The 27,768-nt window shown below is 35.5% G+C and overlaps 1 protein-coding gene across 3 annotated transcripts in view; it reads right to left on the bottom strand.

Annotated features, from left to right (window-relative positions):
- LOC148946419 (uncharacterized) overlaps positions 1 to 7,251 on the bottom strand; it is a 30,781-nt gene extending 23,530 nt beyond the window's left edge. The window contains exon 1 of one of the 3 annotated variants that reach the window (XR_016142599.1): positions 7,200 to 7,251. Coding sequence is in view for 2 of the 3 variants with exons in the window: in XM_089098269.1 (XP_088954395.1) it covers positions 289 to 426 (138 nt within the window). In the remaining variant the exon portion in view is untranslated. Of the gene's footprint in view, positions 1 to 288; positions 469 to 7,199 lie in introns of those variants that run through there. The other 2 variants (XM_089098269.1, XM_089098270.1) reach the window with 2 other exon arrangements.
- Between the last annotated feature and the right edge of the window lie 20,517 nt (positions 7,252 to 27,768).

Below are 27,768 nucleotides of genomic sequence, written 5' to 3'. Positions count from 1 at the left end.
ACCATGTCTTTTAATAATATCCTCCTCAATTCTGCTTAGCAAATTGCTTTGAATAAAATTCAGAACAGGAGAATATACAAGTTAAGGCATTTCATCAGAGCTTTTCATGGCTATCGCACTCACCACAAATTAAAAAGTCTCAATATTAATTCAGAAAAAAATACTGAGTTAATAAATATCAAAATATAGGTCAAACTAAAAACACAGTAGATTACATTTTATAATCCTCTTAAAGTTAATCCTCTTAACTCAGGTCATCAACTAATTTGGAATAAATTATGACCTCACCAAAATAAATCCAGACAGGAATAATATCCAATTCAATTTTGATGTTACCTCACTGAACTCTGAAACACAAAACATTGCATTGTATAGCTGCTTAGCAGACACAGGAATTACTTCATCTATGTCTTCGCGTTCCTCCATATGCTGAATGAGAAAATCATTTCTGTAGTCTCCTTCATGCCAACCCTTGAAAACAATCATACATAGGAGACACATTTTTCTTTACCATGTTATTCAAACAACATTCAAAGTTATTTTTGCTAGCTAGATTGACTCCTATAGCCCTTAAACATATAAACAACCTTGGAAAATATGCACATCAAACACTTCAAATCGTAAAAAAAAAAAAAAAAAAAAAAAAAAATCAGTGCTTGGATTCTCCAAAAAACCAGAATCCGCCTGAATCACCATAGTTTCCTGGGGAGAAACCAAGTGGTGAACATCACACAAATCTGATGCACACACAGATAGACATAGTATCAATCACAGTTAGTAATTCTAATTGTCAATGGGGTAGGTACTTGTCTTGTCAATGTCTGGCAAAAGTAAAATATATAGAGTTGGGGACAACTCTTGTTAAAGGGGAGAGTACTGTGGTAAAGTGAGTTTAAGCTGTGGAGAAGTGAGTTTAAGGTTGTAGGATGAAGTTCTAATTGATACCTTATTTCTCCCTTTATAGGGGATAGAATTATGGTCCTAAGGTAAAATAAAACTTTGGTAGCGTGCCTTAGGCTTTGACCTGACCAATTTGGCGTACCAGCTGGGATTTATTCGAGAGACTTAAATAAGGTTGTAGAGGTTGGCTATAACATAATACTTTTATTTATGCAACACAGGATACAATGTCTGGCAATATAAAACCGCTGGGCATAATTGTCCCAGAGAATCAACAATGACCAAAATTTTGTATGATATATAAATTGATCTGCAACCATGATATTATCCCAAACCTATTCCAGATAGACAATTTTTCAAGAACAAGAGGGCACCCCAAGAGAAAGCTTTACAAAAGATATTCTAATAATAGGTTGCAAAACAAATTTTTCTCCAACTATGTGGCTGGCCTATGGAACTCCCTTAACCAAAATACAGTCATGTCCCATGGTATTGAAGCCTTTAAGTCATCTGTTGATAAAGATTGATGCAGCAAACCATGGTGCAGTTTGGGATGTGCCCAATGAGCTGAGTCACCATCATCATTACTAGTGTCTACAAGATTCATCCTTATTGCTGGCAAGTATGATTTAAGGCAAGGTATTTGAAATACTTTGTAGATGAATTTGTTAAAGCATTTGGATCACTACTCTGACTCAAAGATTGCTAACCAGAATATTGCTCATGTGAGTAAGTAACAGTTATAATTTACTTGTGAGGTGATTCCTTTAATCATTTTTCCAGATCAATTTTGGAGAATGAGAATGGGCTCCTGCTTTGCTCTTATTTTTTGCCTTTGGATGCATTTAACTGCAACTTATGAATTGAATGAAACTGCCTTAGACCAAACAAGATTCTAAGCTGAGCCTTTAGTTGATTATTATTCTTTTATTTTTTTACCCACTAATGACAACAAGGTAAATAGTGGAGTAATATATATATATATATATAAAAAAATGCAAAAACTACGAAAAAAATATACACTCAAGACACGAAAAAAAAAATATATACACTCAAGATAAAAAAGAAAAAAACAACAAAAAAACACAAACTACGAAAAAAATATACACTCAAGACCGTGAAACGGCGGCAGTTGATTCTTTTTTATATCTGACAGCTTTCTGCTCAACAAGGCAACTTTCCCAAAAACATCATCCAGTCCGTATTTTGACATTATCTTCCCATTATGGTACCAAGGAGGGAGAGAAAAAAAGGAATTTGCAAAATCAAAAGTACTGGACATGCAAAGAAGAAATATCATTCTTTTTTAACAGAGGGAAAAAAACAGAAAGGTATAGAACTGAATGATTACAACAACAACAAGAAAATGAATATAAATTACAAAAGGCTTTATGATTATATTTTCCTCTGTTTCCAACAATCCTAGGGTAACCAACCTGAACCTTCAACCTGGAATCAGAAATCAGCCAGTAATGGAAAGATCTTAGACTATTATGAATATTAATATCCAACCACATGAAAGATTGGACAGAAGGGACAGAAAACGATTTGCATGCAAGAGGCAAAGGTGAAGAAAGGGAAGAACCGAAAGTAAGGTACTTGTATTTATCAACATTTAGATATAGACCAATCTGAACAAAAACTTTAGAAATGTAATTAACAGATTTAAAAAGGCTATCTTTACTTCTGCTAATGACAAGAAAATCATCAGCATATGCAAGATATGATACATTAGAAGACTCATAGAAATAAGTTGGAGATATATTATTTAAAAATTGAGAAATACAAGGTTTAAATAGGCTAGGTGACAGAATACCTCCTTGTAAGACCCCTTTTCAGAAGGGCATCTGTTTATCAAAAACTGAACCATTAGCTTTAACATTAAGAAAATATGATGAGTACCAGAACTTCAGCAAGAAAATTACAGAAAGGTTAATCCCTTTAGTAAAAAGAGAGTGAAAAAGCTGAACATGGTTAACAGAATCAAATGCTTTAGAAATATCAAGAGCACAAAGGTGAATATATTGTTTATTTCGTGAAGCATCTAAAAGAAGAGAAAAAAGAATTTGGTGAGCATGAATGTATCTGATCCCAGGCTGAAAACCAAACTGGTTTTCTCCAAAATCAGTCCCAATAGTAAGATCCAGCAGAAGAACATATTCTAATACTTTGCTCAGGTTGCAAGATACTGTAATAGATTGATACAAAGAACAATTTAGAGGGGATTTTCCTTTTTTGAGAATAGAAGTTACTGTACCACACAGACAGCTATCAGGTACCAGAGACAAACTTAAACAAATTTGAAAAAGCAACTGAAGGTGCAAAATCAGGAGTTTGCAATCTGGCTGAAGGTGAAGTGCTGAAATTCCATCACAGTCAGTAGATACAGATTTCAGTTTTTAACTGCAGTCACAATTGTGACAATTTTAATTAGCTTAAGATATTTCCTTCAGAAGAGTTGCAATTGTAGACTGATCCTTGGAATGTTCAATTAATTTAGGGTATTAGCTAAAAGGTAAACATTCTTTTGATTTACAATTTGAAAACTTGTTTGGATAAATTTACAGTTTTTTCAATTACTTTGCTAAGTAGGCCTAGAAGATGAACACACTACTCAATGTTTGATTTAACACTGCTTCCAAATTTACTGGTCACTGCCTTTGTAAATGCACTAGCTTTTTATGGGACCACATAGCACATAGCCCCCAGCTTTTCAGGGGTTGGCTGCAACAAGATGCAAAAGAAAAGTGGCTTTAGTGCCTTTTCCATTCAAAAAAAGTGACTATTCAGAAATATTTAAAACAGAGGCACAGGGACTGCAAAAGTCCTAGTCACTACTTTTTTCTTATATTTTGCCTCCAGGAGAGTCCTCCAGTTTGGCTGTGGATGAGGAGGTTAAAATCATAACATTTTATTTTTATCATACATTATAAGAAGCAAATAGGAAAGTAACAAAAAAAAAAATTACGCTGAACTACTATAATACAGCCTCACACATCATGGTTACTTAATAAAGGGCAAATCCCAGCCCATAATAACCAAGAGTATAGATATGCTTAAACAAACTCTTTTTCCTTAGTAAAACCCATATTATTCAGAATAAAAACCAATTCAAGAGTGGTAACTGCTAGCCACATCCAAAAAAACAGTGTTGAGGAATTATAAATAATTTCTGAGACCACACTGGCTAATCATGATAAAACATAAAATTGCAAAGAAAGGAAGAAAACCAGGACAATTAACAGCCAGTGAAAAAATTATGCAAATATTTTGGTCAAGACCTCTGCTTGACTGTCCTCAGTGCAGAATAAGACTGATAAAAATACAAAAAACAAAACCTTAATATAAAAACACAAAACTAAAATTGGACAACCCTTTCTCAGTAACAGTGAAAGGGTAACTGAATAAAAACACAAGTATAAATGGCATTTCACAATTTCATTTTATGTAAAGTACTCTTAAAGGCTAATTGCTTTCCAATTTGATTATTATCAGAGATTCCATTTGATTGCACAATATTATTTTGTGGACGTATGTAAAAACAATCAGAATTAATAATTTCATCATAAATGGGACTTAGAAAAGTTTCTCCAGTGTCTCTATTGAGAGCTACCTTTTGGTGAATATACTTTTTTATTTCAACTGCCTCCTGAAAACTTGCATGAGACCTTTAACAGGGGCAACAATGGAGGTTTTGTCAAACAAAACGAAATGGTGTGGACTCTCATAAACATGTTGCACAAAGGCAGAATCAAAAACCTCAGGCCTTTGGCATAACCTCATGGCCTTGTCAATTGAGGACCTATGTTCAGATAACCTCTCCCCCAATTGCTGTTGGGTTCTACCAACATAAAAACAGCCACAAGAACAAGGAATTCTATAAACACCCCTACCCGGAATGGGGCTAATTTTGTCTTTGCCATTGTTGAAAAAGTTCTGTATAGTAGTTGGATTCTTAAAGGCAACATTAAGTTTATGTTTTTAGGTATTCTTTTCAGTTTGTCACTCAATTTTGGAATGTAGGGTGTAACAGTGATAAGTTTCTCATCATCCACCAATGGGATGGTATCTGTTGGGGTTTGTGGATTTGATGCATCCTTTTCTGGCTTTTTTCATCTTTTGTCTATAATAGTCTCAAGTATTTTTATAGGGTAGCCATTACAAAATAAAATATCCTTAATATAGTTCAATTCTGAGACTATGTGAGGCTCTGAGCATATTCTTATTACTCAGTAAACCAAAGAAATAACAACTCCTCTTTTTATGCAGGGAGAGTGGTTGGAGGAAAAATGCAAATACCTATCATTATGCATAGGCTTTCTATAAATAGAAAATTCAAGGCCAGGAGACTTATTAAAAATTAAGACATCTAGAAAAGGGAGTTTGTGGTTATGTTCTAGTTCTAAAGTGAACTGAAGGTTAGAGTCCAAAGTGTTTAGATGAGTTAAGAAGGAGTTAAGTGACTCACCTTCATGGTCCCACACAGGAATAACATCATCCACAAACTGACCCCAGAACCAGTGTTTGATAGGAAAATTTTTCAGAGCAGATTAGCTTGAATATTTTAGCCATTAACAATGCTAAATAAATGTAGACCTAATAATGTAATGAATGTAGGACTAATGGTGTTGTTGTTAATATATAACTAGGGTTCTTGAGAAGGAAAAATGTTAAGAAAACAAGGTACTTGTGCATTATATATCACCCACCACTATATACTGTACAAGGAAACCGGACAAACAGGTATTTGCTAGATAGATGGTTTGCAAAGGATGATTTGTTATTGTGTTTACAATATTTAAACTGTTGTTTTTTGGGGTTTATGGGGGGAGGTAACTAAGTTAGGATAGGCTATGTATTTAATATATGCTGTGCTTTACTTGCCAACCTCCCTTGCCCCTAATGTGCAAATATATAGCCCAAATTTGTTTCTAAACTAGTATATATTCATCCTATTTTATTTAATTAACATTAATCAAACTTCTTTTGTGGGTACTATACAATGCACAAGTACCAAAACAATTTATACTTCATCATAGCATGCGCAGAATAAGATTAGCCAAATTAACACATTTTGTCTGTAGTTCTGCTATACTTTATCCCCCCCATCCCTCATAATGTACAACTATAGGCCTGAATCCCATTTTAAGCCTATATATTTCCTATGTGTTTTTATATTTCTTGATTTTGTCATGGTAAAATTCTAGTTTAGCTACTTTTTGATATCTTGGAAAGTGAAACTTTCAGTAATGAAGCCAGGGCCAAAAACATACTCTGGGAAGGTATTGCCAAGCTTCTATGTTTAGGCTATGTATTTGCACATCAGGGGGGGGTGAATTGAAGCCAACTGATCTGGTTGACAAGGTAGGCCTAGATTTGCTAAGTGAATTCCACAGTGGAACAACATAATTGGTGAAGAAATTGAACTTCTCTTGCTTTCTGTTAAATTTTTGATGCATTTTTATGGGATTTCCTTGTGCTCTGGTATATTCAGTGTGATCAAAAATGGGCTTGATGGTGTCACTGGTCATCATCTTAAATGCAAGGATGACATCTCCTCTCTCTCTACAATACATTAGGGTACATTACAGTACATTAGGGTACTTACAGTACATTATCTCTTCTCTCTCTCTTTTGCAAAAGGGAGCTTTTGAATTGCAAAATTCAATGATATTTTCGTCAATGGCATTAAAAAAAAATGAAATGGAAGGTTTATATTTGAGTTGCCTAATAGCCTAAATGAGGTTTGAATTATTATAAAGAATTATTTTTGGAATATAAGTCTTGAAAAACTTGTTTATAAGAAAAGTGACATGTTTTTAACCACTTTTCAATAGGCTAACTTATCTAGGCTAGTGTTGATAAACTCTTTGTGTGTTTATAAAAATGAAATACCTTTGGGGCCCCTTTAATGGGCTCAAGATGCAACTAGCCCCACAAGCAATTCTTGAATTTTAAAAGAGCATAAAAAAGGCATCAAATGTTTTCACTTTCATCTTAGATAAATTAAATAGGCCTAGCCCACTAGAAATTTACTGTATCCTTTAGAAGTGGTAAACCACTACATTGGTACCAAAAAAAAAAAAATCATCTTAAGCCTACATCTGGCTCTGCTAGTGGTGGGGCAGGACGAAGGCTGGCAAGTGCAGCATAACAGAAAGGCTGGCATATGGCAAAATAAAACAACAACCCCAAGTGCTACTGAAATTTTGAAACATTATTTCAAGTTGTAATTGAAAGAAATTTTTCCCATGATTTTATTTCCTACTATATAGAGGCTAAGAGTCATATTATCTTACTTTAACATTACTACCAGGAGGTATACTTATTTTGAATTTTCGTATATTTCGGCTGCATATGCCAGGGTTGCCAACTTCCAATGTATGATATCCCCCACCACGAATCCAAAAATGCATCAATTTTCACCAAAATGGTTCCATTTTTGTTTATTATATGTCCTTCTTGGAATTTTAGAAAATACAGGTAATTATTTGTACCACTTGTGTTATTGACCAAACACACTTTGTAAACCTCTTTCAAAGCGTCCATTTCAAATCAAACATAGTAAAAAATGAAAAAAAAATCACTTTATACATCTATGCAGAATGATTTAGTGTGAAAGCACCAAACTCATTAAAAAAACATGTAAGGGTAATCTTTTTGGTAAGTTTTGCCAGTCAGAGTACTTCTTGCGCATGTCAGATTGCCAAAAGGTATAATTCAGGAATCCAAGAACGCCAGAACGCCAAATCAGTTGCTTAACATGCATTAAACAACTAGTTGTTTGGATCTAGAGACGATTTCGTAATTTGGTCTTGATATTACCAAGTATCATAAAATTCTTCTCTGCAGCTGCCGAAGACTTGGGAGACCACACAAAGTTAGCAGGAAATTACAAATATCCTTGTATTTTTCTTTACCCTTGGCATTCTTACTTTTGTTAAAGCAGCCCAGAAAACTGACAGATTCACTTCTGCTGTAGCTTCGCAAATAATGTGGTCTTTTGAGTCAAAAATGAAGTTCCAAAATTCTTCAAGATCACTTCTAGACAAGCATGCCTTTCCAAAAACTAACAAACAAGTATGTGTCCATTAAAAAAGTCATGCATACTTCTGCCATTTACCCGTGCCCCAGCCATTTAAACATTTGCCTCTCAATTACTTGGACCATCTGCCTTGGCTTTTCTCTGTCTACCATTAGCCATGTCTTGTTGCAACCTATTGCGAAATCCTTGACAACTTCAATTCAAAATCAACGGACTCGCTCTTGATAACTTCAATTCAAAATCAACGGACACAGCCCCTCCGAAATGTTTGTTTGACTCGTAAAAACGTAACAAAATGGATCTAAACAAAATTTGTATGGGTTTTTTTTAGTTTTTTTTTGTGTAAAATCTCCTCCCCCCAAAATAAAATTTTCAAGTAAAACTTCCTCAAAAAAAATTCTGGATACAGCCTTGAGTGCATTTCTACTTTTGTTAAGGTAGCTTAGAAAACTGACAGATTCACTTCTGCTGTGGCTTCGCAAATAATATGATCTTTATAGTCAAAAATGAAGTTCCAAGGTTCTTCAAGATCACTTCCGGCCTTCTCTTATTCAAATTCGGTTTCCCCGAGCAGGTGGAAAAACCGATTGGTCAGAAATACAATGCTACCGCGTTCTCCATTAAGGACAATTTTGGGATTCGAAAGTAACACTGCTTTCAGTGTGTCGTCTTTGTGGTCAATTCTAATCCTGATTTGACAAACAAGTTCAATCTAGTACGCTAAACAGTACTTGTTAAATCAAGAAAGTTCGAAAGGACTCAACGCACGCCAGATACAGCATAGTGTTTGATTCAAAATTTAACTCCTTCATAAGGCGAAAATTTTCTTCGGTCAGCTTCATTGAAATTGTGCTCTTAAAGAAGCTTTCATTAAAGAAGCTTTGATGAAAAATCTAAGTACTGATTTTAAAATTGTGCAGTAACTTCTAAGCAGGGGCGTCTCGAAGGGGGGGGGGGGGCGGGTGGGGGAGGGGTCCAAGATTAGAAAATTAGAAGCTACAGTGATGAAAGTAGTAAAATATGGCTCTGAAGCATGGGTGCTTCGAAAAGCGGATGAAGATTTGCTAGATGTTTTCCAGAAAAATTGCTGAGGTATTGTTCTGGGTACCCGGCTGGCTGACCATATTTCAAACAATGGGCTGTACGAAAAATGTGGTTCAATACCACTCTCTGGGGCTATAATGAAAAAAAGGTTAAGATGGCTAGGGCACGTTGTGCCGATGAGGGATGACAGATTGCCGAAGATTGTTCTTTTCAACCAACCATCTAGGGCCAAACAGGAAGCAGGTCGCCCTCGTTCAGGGCGGGAGAACGTCATAAAGAAAGTTTTAAAGGAAATGGGAACTTCGTGGGAGGGTGTAAAATGGGAGGCTTTGAATAGATTGAGATGGAGGAGGAGCGTGCGTAGCTGCGTTGGCCTCAGGCGGCTTGGTGCGGCTGTGAGTTGCTAGTAGTAGTAGCGGTAATTTATGTGGATTCGGTAATTGTATCACACAAGTTCCGCCTAATTGAAAATTCAGTGATTTATTGTCTTCATCAGGTTCCCATTCGTTACCGAATTCAATGAATTCGTTAATTTTATCGTAGTAGTTCCGCTCATTTGCAAATTTGGTAGCTTGACATGTTCATTTGGCTTCCATTCGTTACCGGTGTCCGGGAATTTGGTAGTTCTATCGCACTAGTTGTAAATCCGATGATTTAAGGTGTTCATTTGGTTCCCATTCTCTATTATAGAACGAGTTTAGTGAATTTGTTAGTTCTATACCACTATTTCCGCTCAGCTGCATATCGGGTAGTTTGACATGTTCATTACAGTCCACTGGACCACTATTGTAATTCATTAAACATTCGCAAATTTTGTTGTTGTAGGCAGTCAAAAAACAACCAAATTTGATTGTTCTACTTGTCCTGGCTTATCACTAAATTTGTCAAAGATTTTTATTGGATCCTATCTGATCTGTAACCAAATTTCTAGAATTCGAGCATTGGGCACATCCTGGTATTGAATGGTATAGGTTTGGTACTTCCTATTTCAAGATTCGGTAATTTCAGCTCGTAGTTTGGTTATTAGTCAGGTTATCCCATTGAGAAGGTTAACAAGATATGTAGACGAATGGACAAAGTGACAGAGAATTTAAAATGCAATATTACGAAAAGAAAAAAAAGTAAAATCTTACATTTTGCTAAGAAATTTTTAGCAACTAAGAAATTGATTTTTCATGAAAGTCATTAGATTATGGAACAAAATAATTTTAAATGATATCTGTTTTTCTCCATGTTTTTAAGAAGAGACAAATAAGTCAATCATACTGAGTTTGAAATTATCCAGCCAGAGGTCCTCATTTCTTGGAGTCATTTATTTTGGTAAACATGCATGACCAGAAATTTTGAGCTTTCTGCTGGAAATTCTCTGTTAATATACGAGGGATGTATAAGTTTTCCATAAATTCCAAAGATAATTTAGTACTTGTCTGTCTGGTTATGATTTGCTTATTTTTAGTGAGAAAAACTACGATGTATGTATGTTTTTATAAAACATTTAATACATAGAGGTAGTTAGGGGTTAGGTTAAGTAGTTAATATGATACGTTCTGAGCGGACCCCTTTCCATAATTTTTTGTTGTAGTTTCCATAATTTTGTTTCAGAAGTATCGTATTATCATTATGTTTTGATATATCATCATGTTATTTCATTAGGCTAACATAACTTCACTAACTGGGTGTGTTCTGTTTAACAGACAAATACCCATGATTTTTCACTCGACAGACAAACACCTTGTCAAATTGAGCATTTTTGGATTTAGTTTACAACAAATTGAAAACGACTTTTCCCCGACTTGATGGCAATTTTGGCCATTCTATATAACTATTATTTCATCATCCATTTAATCTGTTCTGTAATTTTTTTTTCATTCCCCTTGCAAAGAGTTTTTCATAGAGTTGGAGTTACCATTTCTTTATCTTACCCAAGCTAGGTGTTCAGTGCTTTCGGAAACTAGCAAAAAGATCATTATATTAGACTGTATTTTTGTCTGTCGATCGGCCAATTTCAAACAAGTTTGAAAAGAAAGACGAAGTAGAATTTAGTGCATAATTAGATTTCTTCTGAGTAAAGCACTCGTGGTTTTATGAAATTGGCTTTGATGGTAGTTGTTCTGACATTTGCTTTGAAATGTCAAGTGTCGATAAGAAGCCTAATGTTATTGTAACCAGATCCAACAGAATAACGGTCAAATGCCGAATAACCGTCAAATGCTGTGAATGTGACGCTAAAATAAATAAAGACTATTATAAACATCATGTTCATCGTATTCACAACGATTTTGAAGAAGCACCCGAAATATGTGATTGTGCCGTTGGTTAAAGACCCGTTTACGACGTCAAAGAATCAAAAGCGAAATGCCAATATTACAGTCATTACAAATTTTGTCAGTGAAAGTATTTCTGTGGCGATAACTGCCTCACTAATTCCTAAGGCCCGGCCGCTACCTGATGACGCCATAGTGAGTAGAGATGCCTGTTTAAAATCGATATTTTCAGGCATGAAATTTCTTTTTATCGCAATATATATTGACCAGAATTTTTTTCTGAGCGTCTTTAAAGGGGTTAAACAAGTACTTCCTTTCTGGGCTGGGGCCGGGGGGGGGCACCTCGTATTCTCGGAATTGATTTACATGTGATTACGCAATTTCCATCCAATTTTGATCGTTCCTCGTTCTTTTGATATGTTCGTCACTTCTGATATTTACTAATATCAATTTACTTCACATGATTACATTCTTCAATATCAGGTAAAAATATTTGTAGCTGTGATTTTAGCAATCAATTCGGAGAATACTCTTGTCCAAGTATATCACAATTTATTAGATTATTAGTGCATTATAGAAAGTTAAAGCTACCTCCAACGATCCACCGGTGGCCGGAGTTTCCCCTCCCCCCGGAAAATACTGCCGATGAAAATTGTCCTTCGGAAAATACCCCCCTGGGAAATACTCCCCCCGCGGCTGGTTGGACTCCAATCACTTTTGATTTTGAAAAATCCCAAGTTCTGATCTAATGATCATCCTACGAAGTTCCTGCCACCATGAGGGGAGTTGAGGATGAGGAACGGAAAGTCCCCTTACTATACTGAATAAATTCCGCCAATTTTGGGGTTTAATGTTGCTCTTTAAATTCACAATAACAGCGTAGATCAGAAAAGTTTCCAGAAATAAAAAGAGATTAGATATAAATTTCACATTTTGATCCGTTTTTTAAATTTTATTTACCCCCCCCCCCCAAACAAAAGCCTGGTTACGGCCGTGGGGATGTACAACAATTTTTACCTCCATCCTCAACTAGTCTCTCCCTTAGAACTAATTCTGTGTTTACCTGATGGCTCAATGAGAGCTGGGATGTTTTTTTTGTCAATAAAATGCACCCTTTGGGGTATCTCACTATCCACAAAATAATCAGAGAACCCCATTGTAGAAGTTTAAGTGCCCTAAGTTTTGCTATTTATCCATTGCTTACAGATAGTATTTGTTATTGGGAAACATACGACTTTTTTTGCGGGGGATTTTTCCTTAGGGGGCTGATTTCTGTAGGAATTTCAGCAAGGAGTAAATTTTTGGGAATAATTTTCTTTCAGCGAGGACGTAATTTTCAAGGGGGTATTTTCCGGATGTACCTTCCAGGGGGAAATACCACGGTCACTTAAAACTGTTCGGGATGCTAATTTGAAGTGATGGAATAAGAATAAGATATAGCCCCCATCCCCCCTTGTCTTTAACTAATTTTGGATGAAGTAGACTTGATTGGTTAATGAATATAAAGTGATTAGCTTGAATGATCAAATAGTTTTCCGGACAGTGGGTGTATTTTCAGTTGCGTGATTTCAGAAGAATTTTGAAGGGAACAAAATCCGAAATTTTAGTCGCTCCGCGACTGTAATTTTCATATGTTTACGTTTTAAAAAACTTGTTTTGGTAAGAAAATATCCTAAAAAAAGAAATATTATGCTATGAAGAAGCCAAATGTCATTCTCTTTTCATCATTTCATCTATACTATAATGGGGAAAAGAGGATTAACAAAAATCCAGAGGGGAGGAACGAAGAACTGGAGAGTACAACTTCTGGAATATCAGAGAAAAGCTGTTTTTCTTGCTATATAGTTCTTTCTTTGAAAAAGGTCATGCGATTAAGGAGTCCGGGTCTGGTATGGTCTAAAGGATTCTATTAATGCTTATTTGTAAAACTTCGTAGATTTTTGCTCATATTACAAAAAACATAAAAAATTTTTGTAAGAAAAACTTTTTCTTGTACTCAGGGACGTGAACTTCGAAAAGCGCAGAGTATCTAAATTAGAGGGAAAATACAAGAGTAATTATCATTAAAAACACTAAATTTAAATATAATTGATTTTCCACGGCGTAAGATTACCTTTTTAGATATTGAGCCTACCAAAAATAGTTCTCAAAGAGTCAAATACAAAATAAAAGAATATTATGTAGAAAATCCTAAGAAGTTCTGCTACTTTGCGACAGCAAGAGGCCTAAAGTCAGCCCCCTAGCGACAATTATCAAAAACTTGGATACGCCCCCACTGCAAAGTTCTTGAGAAATTAGTACTGTAATTATACGCGTTTGATAAACTTTAGCCCTACCTCTTAAGAAATCCTGGAACCTACTTTCGCCAAAATTTCGGTAAAGCGAAAGAGGTTTCATGCCTGATTGTTCCTGATACACAACCAGATGATCAAGAGTGTGACTTAGCAGTCACGGCCTTACAACAGAATTCGGCAGAGATTGAAATGACTAAAGGGCCATTAGACTTTCCCTGCTAATCCCCTCCTTTTCAAAAAATAACGGACTATATTTGTCTCGAGTTGGAAAATTCCATAGTTTGTATATTACTGTACAGTCCCCGAAAAATAAAACCAGAATATCCCCTTCCTTTAGATCTTGTTGACTTTGTCAATGATTAAAAAGCCAAGCCTACTATTGAAAGCTGCACTGAAATGATATCATAGCTATTTTCTGATGGAAACAAAAATCTGAAACTCTCTTAAATGAAGTTCAACAATTTGAAATACTTGACGAAGAAGATATTTGGGGTAAACTTTTCGAGGTTGTTGAAAGAATATCATCTTCATCAAGCAGTGCGCTTAGAATGATAAAAAGCGTAAAAGTTGCTCGTGTGCAAGCCCAGAAGACTCAGGTGCTACTACCTCAAGAGTTTAGAGTGGAATTTGATCCCGAACATTGCCCCAAAACCCTGAAAGGTAATCAAAAGCAGTACCTCATCAACCTCGTCTTCGAAGTTATCCAACTAATATTTCTATTTCTGGTGCTAGACACGTTACAACATTTGTCAAAATTAGGCATAAAGATTATCCACACTTGGAATATTTAGTTCAGAAGGATGCTTTGTTCTGCCATGTCTGCTGTCTTTTCCCTTCTGGATCCCGTAGAGATAGAAGAAGTGATACTTTTATAACTCGGATTTGTCAATGGGACACAATAAAAAGCAGAGGAGTTGGCCAACAAGGGAAGCTACAGAAACACTTCCGTAGTCTATCACATCGAGCTGTAATGCTTGATTCTATGCAATTTTTGAAGTGCAACTCCTCTGTAGGATTTCTGATGAACAGACAGGAGCGCAATAAAGAAAAGAATCAGCGTGTTTCATCTGTCCTCCTAGACAGTACGAGATAAATGGCCCGGGAACAGCTAACTTTTAGGGGATTTGATTCAGAGGAAGGAGGAAACTTCAATCAGCTTATCAAACTCTTAGGTTGACATATTCCTGATATCAGAGCTTGGTATGAAAACCTTGACAGTCGTCCTAATAAAGTCACCTACCTGAGTGGAAGGTCCAAAAATGAGTTTATCTCTGTCCTTGGAGATGAAATGGAATGTAAAATAAAAGCAGCTGTTAACAAATCCCCGTTTTTGGGATCTTTGCTGGTACAACGCCAGGCATACGCCATGCAGAGTGCTTGGTTGTTGAGGTGCGATATATTTATGAAGATGAACTAGCTAGAGAGCGCATATTATATGTAATGGAATTGAAACCAAATAAAGGCTTGGATCTAGCTAATTACATAGTACGGTGCATTCAGAATGCTGGTCTCAGTAAGGAGAAGCTGGCTTTCCAGTCTTACGACTTCGCCAGCAACATGTCAGTACGTTTTGAAGGAGTCCAAGCTCATGTGACCAGAATTTTCAATAGGGAAATTCCATACTTTCACTGATACGGAATCATGAATCATTTGCAGACATCACTGATACGGATATTGAAAGAGAGATTAAAGCCTTAGCGATTCTCACTAGGAGTGTTGTCTTAGATTCGAACATGGAATCTAATCATCTGGACAATTACAGCCCAGAAACAGACTTCAACTGCCACCACAGACCTCACTTAATTCCAGTAAGATTTAAACATACAACACTTTCTTCATCTGCCCGTCACTTGATATTCAAGATAGATAGATAAGATAGATAAATTCTATTTCATACAAATATAAACATCACAAATAATTAAATAAAGCCAACAGGGAGCTAAACTCGAAAGAAAGGCTAACATATATTACAATGAGTTCAAATACACCAAAAATAAAGATAAGGAAGATAAACCAAAAAACATCATAACATATAGAAGGAGAAGGACAAAAGAGGATACCCCAGCACGGCAAAATCTAAAAATAATGCTAAAAAACAAATTATGAAGAAGAATCCCCCCGTTAATAAAGGTTAATAATATATTCTACTAATCTAGTCTTTAAAAGTGATCGGCTATTAAGATTTTTAAGTTTACTATTGAATTTTAGCCTATTTGCTAAAGAAGGGATTTGGTATCTTATTGAAAATTTATCTCTTTCACAATTAATCAAAGGGATTCTATACGCTCCAAAACGACCCGACGAAGAAGCGAGTGAGCAAATAGCGGTAACAAGAATTTGTAATTCATAAAAATAACTCACCGGAGACTGAATATCATAATGCCAGAGCAATAATTGCAATTCCCTAAGTTGATTAAGGTTTAATATATGAAGAAACGAAAATAAAGTTTTTGTTTCATAAAGATTTTGAAGTCCTGCAGGCCGATGAAAGAAAGTATCAAGGATTCTCACGGCTTTATTTTGCAATGTCTGGAGGTGTTTAAAATGATTAGGAAATGTATTTAGGTAAATATTGGGACAATATCTAAGGTATGATTCTATTAAAGAATGATAAAGAATTTTCATAATTGAAAAAGGAAAAATTAACTTTCATCGATGTAAACATCCTAAATTTTGGGCTAATTTTATACGGAGATGGTCAGAATGACTACGGAAACATAGAAGCTCATCAAGAATAATCCCCAAATATCTATATGTCTTCACCCGTCTAATTCTACACCCAGAAACAACTATCTCATCAATCCCAACCTTAGCAACTCCTTGCTTAGATCTCCCAAAAACCATAAATTCTGTATTAGACAAATTGAGAACTAGACGATTACAAGAAAACAACTGGATAACTGAATTCATTTCAGACCCTATGTTCTCGATCAATAATGAAGGGGTTTTAGCTTCAACAGATACCACTGTGTCATCTGCAAACATAAGTGCTAGGCTATCCTTATAGGATAGACAATTAGGGAGATCATTTATATATGTATATATATAATAAAGTAACGGTCTAAGTATAGACCCCTGGGGCACTCCAATATAATCCAGGGAGTTAGGCTGAGACAGACGGGCTCGTAGGTCTACCTGGAATCTGCGATTACGTAGATATGACTTTATTAAATCCAATGCCTTTCCACGAATTCCAGAGTTATTCAGTTTTTCAAACAAAATGGTATGATTTAGAGTATCAAATACTTTTTTTCTATCGTAGAAAAATGGATGATACATAATTATCATTATTCAGTGAATCATTAATTTTAAGCAAAAAGCCCGCAACTGCTTGTTCAGTATAACGACCTGGTCTAAACCCAAAGTGGCTTTTGTTAATTGATTTCTTTTATCCAAATAAGACAAAATTCTTTTGTGACATAACTTCTCCAAAATATTTGACAAAGGAGGAAGTATTGCAATAGATTAGTAATTATGAACGTTAGTTTTATCAACTTTTTTTTGCCATGGGATAACTCGGACAATTTTTCATTAGTAGAGAATACACCACAAGTTAAACACATATTAAAAATATAAACAAGAGGTATATGAATTACAGATGCAAGGTGTTTCAAGAGATTAGTTGAAAGTCCATCCAAACTTAGTGAATTTCTTCTATTTAAATCTACTAAGTTTGTTTGGAATTCAACAAGACTAACTGGGGTCAAAAACATATTTGTATCCTTTGATTGACGAAGATATTCTTTATGTGTATGAGCTGAAGTCGAGCCAAGACCACGAGTAACATCAGAACCAATACTAGCAAAATAAGCACTGAAAGATTCTGCAATAGCTCCATTTCCCTTTGATTCAAGATAATTTTTATCTATTAATAATTCTGGGTAAAAATTATTCCAATTATTTCCAATCTTTTGTTTAATTAGATCCCATGTTGTTTCGGGTGAATCCGCATTCCTAAAAGAATTTTCAAAATACCTGTTTTCACTCGTTCTAAGAGTTTTCACCAACTGATTTTTATAGTTTTTACATCATATAATATTATCAGGTGATGGATATTTCATTCTTATCTTATATAGACGATTTTTTTTATTAGCTGATTTCAGGAGTGACTCATTAATCCATGGTTTTTGTGGAAATTTTCTTTTTACGATGTATTTTTTCATAAGGAAAATGATGGTCTCTATAAAAAACTTCAAAGGGGGCTTATTTGATTGGATATCGAGAGTTCTAGTGCCCTTTTTAATAGTCAAAAATGATTGGAGGGCAACTAGCCCCCTCCCACGCCCATCATTCCCCCAAACACATTCAATAAAGATTTTGAGATAGTCATTTTGTTCAGCGTAGTTGATTTCCAAACAGAAAATGTATTTTTGAGGAGGACACTCCCCCACAACCCTCAGGGCAAGGGTTTTAAGTTATGCCCTAGGGGCATATAAGTTTTTATAGAAGACGTTGTCGTAGAAACTTCAAAAAAGGCTCATTCGATTGGAAATTCCCAAAGCTAGTGCCTTTTTTAATAGTCGAAAGTGATTGAAGGGCAACTACCCCCCCCCCCCCTCACGCCCATCATTTCCCCAAACACATCCAATCAAAATATTGAGATAGCCATTTTGTTCAGCGTAGTTGATTTTCAAATGGAAAATATATTTTTGAGGAGGACAAACCCCCACAACCCTCAGGGCAAGGGTTTTAAGTTGTGCCCTGGGGGCATATAAGCTTTTTATAGAAGGTGTTGTCGTAGAAACTTCAAAAAAGGCTCATTTGATTGGAAATTAAAAAACTAGTTGATTTCCAATAGAAAATATGTTTTTGAGGAGGACACTCCCCCATAACCTTCACGGCAAAGGTTTTAAGATATGCCCTAGGGGCATTTGTCGTTGTCGTAGAAACTTCTAAAAAGGCTCATTCCATTGAAAATTCAAAGGGATATGCTCTTTTTAATAAATCGAAACTGATTGGAGGGCAACTAGCCCCCCCCCCCAAGCCCATCATTCCCCCAAACACATCCAATCAAAATTTGGAGATAGCTATTTTGTTCAGCGTAGTTGATTTTCTGATAGAGAACATGTTTTTGAGGAGGACAATCCCCCACAACCCTCAGGGCAAGGGTTTTAAGTTATGCCCTGGGGGCATATAAGGTTTTAATAGAAGGCGTTGTAATATAAACTTCAAAAAAGGCTCAATCGATTGGAAATTCAAAGGGATAGTGCCCTTTTGAATATTCGAAAGTGATTGGAGGGCAACTAGCCCCCCCCCTTCCACTCCCATCATTCCCTCAAACACATCCAATCAAAATTTTGAGATAGCCATTTTGTACAGTGCAGTTGATTTCCAGATAGAAAATATGTTTTTGAGGAGGACAAACCACCACAACCCTCAGGGCAAGGGTTTTAAGTTATGCCCTGGGGGCATATAAGGTTTTTATAGAAGGCGTTGTTGTAGAAACTTCAAAAAAGGCTAATTCGATTGGAAATTAAAAGGCTAGTGCGCCTTTTAATATTCGAAAGTGATTGGAGAACAACTGCCCCCTCCACCCCCATCATTTCCCCAAACACATCCAATCAAAATTTCGAGATAGCCGTTGTGTTCAGCGTAGTTGATTTCCAGATAGAAAATATGTTTTTGGGGAGAACACTCCCCCACAACCCTCAGGGCAAGGGTTTTAAGATATGCCCTGGAGGAATATAAGGTTTTTATAGAAGATGTTGTCGTAGAAACTTCAAAAAAGGCTCATTCAATTGAAAATCCAAAGGGATAGTTCCCTTTTTAATAGTTGAAAGTGATTGGAGGGCAACTACCCCCCCCCCCTTCACGCCCATCATTTCCCCAAACACATCCAATCAAAATTTTGAGATAGCCATTTTGTTCAGCGTAGTTGATTTTCACATAGAAAATATTTTTTTTAGGAGGACACTCCCCCACAACCCTTAGGGCAAGGGTTTTAAGCTATGCCCTGGGGGCATATAATGTTTTAGTAGAAGGCGTTGTCGTAGAAACTTCAAAAAAGGCTCGTTCGAATGGAAATTCAAAGGGCTAGTTCCCTTTTTAATAGTTGAAAGTGATTTGAGGGCAACTAGCACCCCGCACGCCCATCATTCCCCCAAACACATCGAATCGAAATTTTTAGATAGCCATTTTGCTCAGCATAGTTGATTTTTAGATAGAAAATATGTTCTTGAGGAGGACATTCCCCCACAACCCTCAAGGCAAGGGTTTTAAGTTATACCCCGGGGGCATATAAGGTTTTTATAGAAGGCGGTGTCGTAGAAACTTCAAAAAAGGCTCATTCAATTGGGAATTCAAAGGGCTCGTGCCATTTTTAATAGTCGAAAGTGGTTTGAGGGCAACTAACCCCCTCTCACGCCCACCTTTTCCCCAAACACATCCAGTCAAAATTTTGAGACAGCCATTTTATTAAACGTAGTTTTAAGGTCTGAAAATTAGGTCTTTGAGGATGACAACTCTCCCACAGCCCTCAGGGCAAGGGTGGCAAGGGTCGCCTTACTGCAGAAGCCTAAAACCTACTGCGTCATTGGCGCTTTACTGAAAACAAATTATATTATAAATGTTTTCTTTTGTACTAAATATTGCAAATAAATATTAAAATTACAGTAAAATTTTGAACTGATAGGCTTTCAATTAACATCACTATACATCAAATATTCAGTTTAATTTATTAGTTCTTTCCAAGATTAGTCAAGAAAAATATAGTTTCACTACAAACAAAATTTGGATACTGCCCCCTTCTTTAAATGCAAAAACCTAAGGCCTTCTGCGTCATTGGCGTTTCACTGAAAACGAATTTCTCTTATATTACAAATTAATTCTTTTCCAGTTCTTACAGCAGTGAAAATGAAAATAAAAATTACAGTGAAAAAAAAATCTTGAACTGATGGATCTTTCAACAATTAATATCATTATATATCTAATTTTCAATTTGATTTTGTTTATACTTTCCAAGACTGTTCAAGACTCATATAGTTTTCAGTAAGGCACCAATGACGCAGTAGGTTTTAGGCTTCTGCAGTGAGGCGATCCCAAACTCTTGTTTGTAGTTATTTTTATTCGATTCAAACTTGATTTGCATATTCAATTTAAATTTCACTTGTTTTAAGATTTGTTTACTCATTTACATTAATATATATTGTATGTCTGTTCGCATTGATTGTTTATTTAATTTCTGTTCGTTTTAAGTTTCATTTATACTTTAATAGCAAACTATTCTTTTTCATTGTAAGCGAAAAAGAAAATGATTTTCATATTCAATCTAAGCATTAATCGCTTTAAGATCTATTTATTAATTTATATTATTACTTGTTGTATGTTTTTTGCTATGATTGTTTATTTAATTTCTGTTCGTTTTGGATTTCATTTATTCTTTAGTAGTAATTTCTGGTCGTTTTGAGTTTGAATTTTAACAGGCGTTCATATCTCCTGAGTTTAAGTTTAAAATGGCCTTTACTTTTATTTGAAAAACTTAGTTTTCGGAAGGTTTTTTTTTAATTAATTACAAGAAAGAGAACATTCTAAAAACTGTAATGCATAATTATCAATCCCATGATGGTCTGAAGGTAAACATCTCATTAGGTCTATTTTAAAGTCCCCAAGGATCATGATTGGAATACGCAGACTTGAAAGGTAAACTAGCATATTTTCCAATCTACTTATGAAATTTACCTTACTAGAAGAGGGGGAAGGTATATCGTTACAATTAAAGATTTTTCATTATTAGGCAAAAGACATTCAACTATACAACATTCAAAATTCATTTCAATAATAAACTGTAAAACATTGTCTCTAACTCGTGCAGGAATAAAATTTTTAATTAAGACAGCTAAGACACTCTGTTTATGCGGAGTTATATTTCTATGAAAAAATTGGTAATCTTTTACATCAATTTTATTTTCAGAAATTTCATCTAGGAAAGTCTCACAAAGGCCTAAAATATCAGTGCCCGAATCAAATAAAAACTTCTCAATCACACCCCGTCCGCTCACCCATCCCTGAGAGTTCCAAAACGATATCCTCCTAGAACAAGAAATTTTTTGAGTTATTTCATTAAAAATACATATTTATTTGGTGGAATATTAAAAGAATGTGATATGTCATTAACCTCATGAGCTAAATGATCTTGAAAAACTGAATTAAATAGAACTGACCTTCTTTCTAATTCCTCTAACCTTGATAACGGTATTTCATTCAAATCACTATCCGTTATCATAATTTAGGGCCACGCGATAAGATGGCCTCCCAGTCTCCCCCTACCAGAAACGAAAAACATTAAAAATCACACTGAATGGGCTTTTTCTCATGGAAAACAACATAACACTCTGCTGTGAGCCATAATAGAATAAATAACATTTAGATATTGATAAAAAAAAATGTTTCCCCTTCTCAGCATACGAAGGTTAGATAGTTACACTCAAAAAATCAAACAAAATAAGAAAAATAAAAACAAAAGTTACTTCCGACCGAACCACAGAATCCATATTCACAATAGTCAACTGGTCACAATTTGAATAAATCTAATTCCCTTTTGACTCCAAATTCATCAATGTAGTATAGCACAGGGGGAACTACTGGTGGGATCCAGGCTTGTGAACCTTTCTGTTTGAGCTCATCTTTCTTCTTTATAAGAGATGATCTAATTTCCCGGACTGATTTGTTGACATCATCTGTTAAGTAAACCTTTGAGAAAATATGGCAATTCCCAATCTTTATTTTTTTTCTGAAATCATGGTCTCTAATTTTTTTTATTCTCTTGTAAAACCATATATTTATCATTTGTATTTGTATTTGTATTAAGTCTGAACTTGGTAAATTCATCGTTTTGTTCTGTGATTTGAAAATCACATCGAACACGTAATTTCAGCAATAGTTTATTAATCTTATCATGACTCTCTTCTTTTGACAAACACTTTAAATTCCATGCAATAATATTATAAAATAAAAACATAAAAATAAAAACAAAATTTACTTAATAAAATAAAATAAAAATTAATAAAATAAAAACAAAAAGTTACGTCAAATAAAAACTTCTCAATCACATCCCGTCCGTTCGCCGTTCAGCATTTTCCAACCCTCTTAATATTTTTCATATATCGTCTGCTAACTAAGAGAATTAGCAGGCTACCGCAACATCTAAAAGAGATGTTTAAGGTCTCATTTTAAAGCTAATTTTTATATATACGTCCTTTTTTATAAATTCTTATTGGCAACGCTGTTATAAGCAGCATATGCCACCAAAAAATCCACGTTTGATAACATGTCTTAAATGTAAAGGCTAGGAAGTAAGGTCTTCACGGTCGAAAACTTTTATACTCCTCCCCCCATCCGGACACGTTTCGTAAATTGTGGGCTAACTAGTCGAAGTAGTACGCTACTTCGAAATTTCTCATGAACTATGAGAGCAGTTCCAGGATTTAAAAATCCACACAAGACACTTTTTTGCTCTTTGTTCTGTCGTTTCATCAACAATAAGTGAGTATTTTGTCCAGTAGGAAAATATTGTAAGTTTGTCCAGTAGGAAAATATTGTATGTTCATTTGACACAATGTATGTCCGGTTGGCAATCCTGGCTCTTGCCCAGGAAGCTACTAATAGAAGATTTTCTGGTGAAAATCAGAGTCGAGCAAAAAAAGTCGGCAAAAATTATTTCGCCGTTCAGCATTTTCTGGCATTAATATTTTGTTTGTAAGTGGCCCGAGTCTAGAATTGTCAACCGACTTACTCGACGATATGTCTTTAATCTCCTCTTTTAACTTTGAGATAGCATCATTACGAGCTCGACTTGAGCTTTCTAATGTAAGGGTCCTGGAGGATACACTTCTTATAACATGCGTATCAGATGACTGGAGCCCAATATTCATGCTGATGACTTTCTGTATCATGAAACTCAAAAAATACATGTAAGATTTCACTAAGGGATCTTATATATACTTCAGATTTTTTGCAGCTCTTCCCTAGGTCAGCGTATCTAGAGCTTCTTCAATTAACTGGTAAATAAGAGCAGAAAAGTTGCTTACATCTCCAGCGCTCTATTGACAGCGTTCTCCATAGAAAATCAAATTATAATAGCTATTAGGAAAAGCTTATGGACCCCCTCCGCTAAGCCAACTCTTGTATTTCCTGGAATTATCTCTGTCTCTTGCTTTTTCCTGATACGAGTACATACACTATCAAGTCCCTGAAAAAAAGCTCAAGACCATCAAATAGAGCTTTCACTGCATAACTTGTACACAGTGCCATTAAATGTCTGGTACAGTCCAAAACAAACAAGCCCAGTATGTCATTTTTAAGCTGTACTCCAAGACGTCCAACTGTACCAGTGGTTACTGGCGTATTGTCAAAAGCAACACTGATCGTGTTAGTTTTTGGTTTTACTTCCTTTTCTAGGTAATTATCGATGATAGCCTTTAGTTCGCAACTCGAAGCGATCTCTACTTCTATTAGACCAAGAAATTTCTCATGAACTATTAGAGCAGTTCCAGGATTTAACAATCCACACAAGACACTTTGTTGCTCTTTGTTCTGTCGTTTCATCAACAATAAGTGAGTATTTTGTCCAGTAGGAAAATATTTTGTATTATGTCATAAATAAAATAAAATGTGCCCCTTTTGTATCACAAATTATAAAATGTGTCCCTTTTTACCTTGTTATGTCACTGTGTCCTGGCAGATGGAAATATGTTCATTTGACACAATGTATTTCCAGTTGGCAATCCTGGCTCTTGCCCAGGAAGCTACTAATAGAAGATTTTCTGGTGAAAATCAGAGTTGAGCAAAAAAAGTCGGCAAATCTCAAATTTCAACGAAAAGACAAATATTCATAGACTCCGATGAGTCAATTTATCAGTGGCGCTTCAATGATGAAAGACAAACTGGCACGGAAAAAATTTCTGACAGCACAGCGGCGTGCCACTGGTACTCTTTGTGTGGCGGTACCTTGTTGGTCTGTCTATATTTAGTCTTATGATTTGACAGTGATTTGTTGATTTCGGTGTAATAAATAAGCTATCGTGCTAAGTAACTTTGTAAAAGTCTATCAACATTGATGACAAACCAGAAAATGGGAATAAGAGATTACAGATAGAGTATGCAGTGCTATATTGAAGGGTAGGGGGGGGTTGAAATTTCACAAAAATTTCCTAGAGAGGTTGTTCGGTCACTTGCAGCAGTCTTTTTGATTTCTTGCAGCATAGTTTGATAATTTATTTGAAGTGACTCACAGCAATAAATATTATTCCCTTTACAAATCTTATTTTGCTTTTATACATCTATTAAGATTATTCATTTTTTAAGTATTATCTCATGTCATGAGAAATTTTGTCATTCCAACTGTCATTCTTCTCTAGTTTCTATTGTATTTCATTGAAAAATCTTCTTTTCCTTTATAAATTTTAACCTTGGGATTAAGAATTACTAAGTTCCGTCTTTCAACGCCACCGATTTTTTCACTGTCTTTGCACTCCATAAACCCCAAAGTTGATAATGCCTGAGCCTATGGATAAATGGTGTGTGCTACCATAGCAATTTGAGTTTCAGAAAGGAATAGGATGCGATCATGCACTGTCATAAGTCTTAGTTGACCCTGGGTTCCCAAATATTCAATTTTTTTTATGGCGAAAGATCGGATTAAAAAATCAGGCACGAAATTTGATCACCCTAGAAAATTTATTTACGTTAATTTAAAAAAACAGCTTATTAATTCAGCTTCTTGAAATAGCCTACGACAAGGCCTATATCTTGCCATGTTAAGGTAAGGGATTGGGATGCGTCAAAAATATCAGTCATGACGGCATTTAAAAATAGCTATAAGTAAAAAATTAAACGATATATTCCGTTTTTTCTTTTTGACTTCTGCTTTTATTAGTTAGTTTCTTAAAATTGTGAAAATAACACAAAAATTTAAAAGGAAAGGCACATAAACACTTTGATTCAAAATAAATTCAGTCTTGATATTCTAGTTTCGAGGTGACAGCCTTCAAGCAAGAACAAATGCATTACCGTACAAAATACAATACTCGTATGCTTTTGTTTTCATTCCTTGACTTTTTTCCTCCATGTCTACTGTTTTTATTATTTTATTAACTACCCTCTGTTTTTTATTTGAACGAATGACAAGATTATTTAACCAGGTGAAAGAGATGAGAATGAGTTTCGCTTTTATTATTTATTTTCGACTGACCACGTTCACTTAAACTATTGATTTCGAAGTGATTTCAACTATATATTGAGAGGCACCCTGAATGGTAGTTGGGGGCTTCTCCTGTTTAATATTTTCTATCACTTGATAAAATCATTAGGCAAAATACAAGAGTCTTGATAGATCACTATTTAAACTCAATAAATGAAAAAAATAACACTATCGTGGGATAAACGAAATTACTGAAATGACAACCTTTGGGAAATAAAACTGCCAAAATTTTGTTCAGTCAGTAATTTTACAGACAAAGCAGGAATTTTTATATTGATGAAAAAAAACTAGTATAATAAATAAAATAAGAGGATTAGTAAACAAAGGTAATAATACTGGTAGAATGATCACCTACCACTACTTTTATAATATTACTTTTTAGCAAGCACTATAAACCAGTCGTTTTCATTTTTAGTCAAAATTTGCATGTTAACGCGATAACTAGTTTAGGGGGTCACACTAGAAAATTGATATGCGTCCAGCTTTTTTTAAATAGCCTACGATGAGGCCTATATCTTTTTATGTTAGGATAAGGGATTGGGATGCAAGTAGTAATCAACGTTATACTTTGCGTCCTTTATGTTCCATCCTGTGTTATTTGCGGCCTTTACGTTCCTTGGCACCTTTCCAGAGCATGTACCTATGGATTTGGGGCCTTTACGTTCCTTCCTGTGCTATTTGGGGCCTTTTATGTTCCTTCCCGTGTTATTTGCTTGAAGCTATAGCAATTTCAACGTTATTCTATAGAAGCTCTACACCTTTTCAAAGAGATTCAGAGCTCCCTCACATGGCATATTGAATTCTATGGAAGCTATAGCAAGGACTGGTTTGGTGGGTATAGTCTGGTTTGGTTGATATAGTCTGGTTTAGTTTTTCAAAGAGAGTGAGTATTTGACATTTTTGCAAAAAGGGATTCGCAAATTGGACACTATGAACGATATTAATTAATGTTTTGAATAATAGGAGTGTGAATGATTCTAATTAGTGATTGGATTGTATGAAGGGGGAGAAAAGAAAGGATTAAACTGATTAGCAGTTAAGGTAACCCCGAAGGAGTTGTTAACTCAGGTAATTTGTTATAAATTTGAAACATCATCAGTCTATGAAAATAGCTAACGACGATAGAATGACATTGTGACTTGACCTAGCTTTACCTTTCCGATGCGGTCTGTATAATACACAAGTGATGTTTGATAAGTATTGTCAATTTAAAATAGGATCTAACATTTCCTTCGTTCCCCCATTTCTGAGGGCAAGGGAGGGGGAGGGAGAGTAAATTTCAGAGGGAAAACAAAAATACTCAGAATCGAAAATAAACGGGATCTGTCTCATGGGCAAAGCTCAGATGTCCTTCGTTCCTCCATTTCTGAGGGGCAGGAGAGGGAGGGGGTCAATTTTGGAGGGAAAACCAAATATACTCAGAATCGAAAATAAACGGGAATCTGCATCAAGAGGAAGGCTCAAAGACCCTTCATTCCCCCATTTCTGAGGGCAGGGGAGGAGGGAGGTCAATTTTGGAGGGAAAACCAAAAATACTCAGAATTGAAAATAAACGAGATCTGCCTCAAGGGGAAGACTCAGAGGCCCTTCGTTCCAACATGTCTGTGGGCAGGGGTGGGGTAATCAATTTCAGAGGGAAAACCAAAAATACTCAGAATCGAAAATAAACGGGATCTGTCTCATGGGCAAAGCTCAGATGACCTTCGTTCCTCCATTTCTGAGAGGACGGTGAGGGAGATGGTAAAATTGGTCGGGAACACCAAAAGTAATCATAATCGAAAATAAAAGGACATATTACTCATCGGGAAGGCTCAGTAGACCTGTGTGCCCCCATTTCTGAGGGCAGGGGAGGGGGATTAAATTTAAGAGTGAAAAAACACAATGATAGTAATTGAAAAAAAAAGGGATATGACTCATGGGCCAGACTCAGAGGTCCTTCGTTCCTCCATTTCTGAGAGGCAGGAGAGGGAGAGGGTGAATTTTGGAGGGAAAACCAAAAATACTCAGAATCGAAAATAAACGGGA

Source organism: Artemia sp. Qi Xiang Cuo, chromosome 12, assembly GCF_049724085.1.
Source record: "Artemia sp. Qi Xiang Cuo chromosome 12, ASM4972408v1, whole genome shotgun sequence".
Taxonomy (NCBI): domain Eukaryota; kingdom Metazoa; phylum Arthropoda; class Branchiopoda; order Anostraca; family Artemiidae; genus Artemia; species Artemia sp. Qi Xiang Cuo.
The sequence above is the reverse complement of the archived record's forward strand: the minus strand, read 5'-3'. Positions and strand labels throughout refer to the sequence as shown.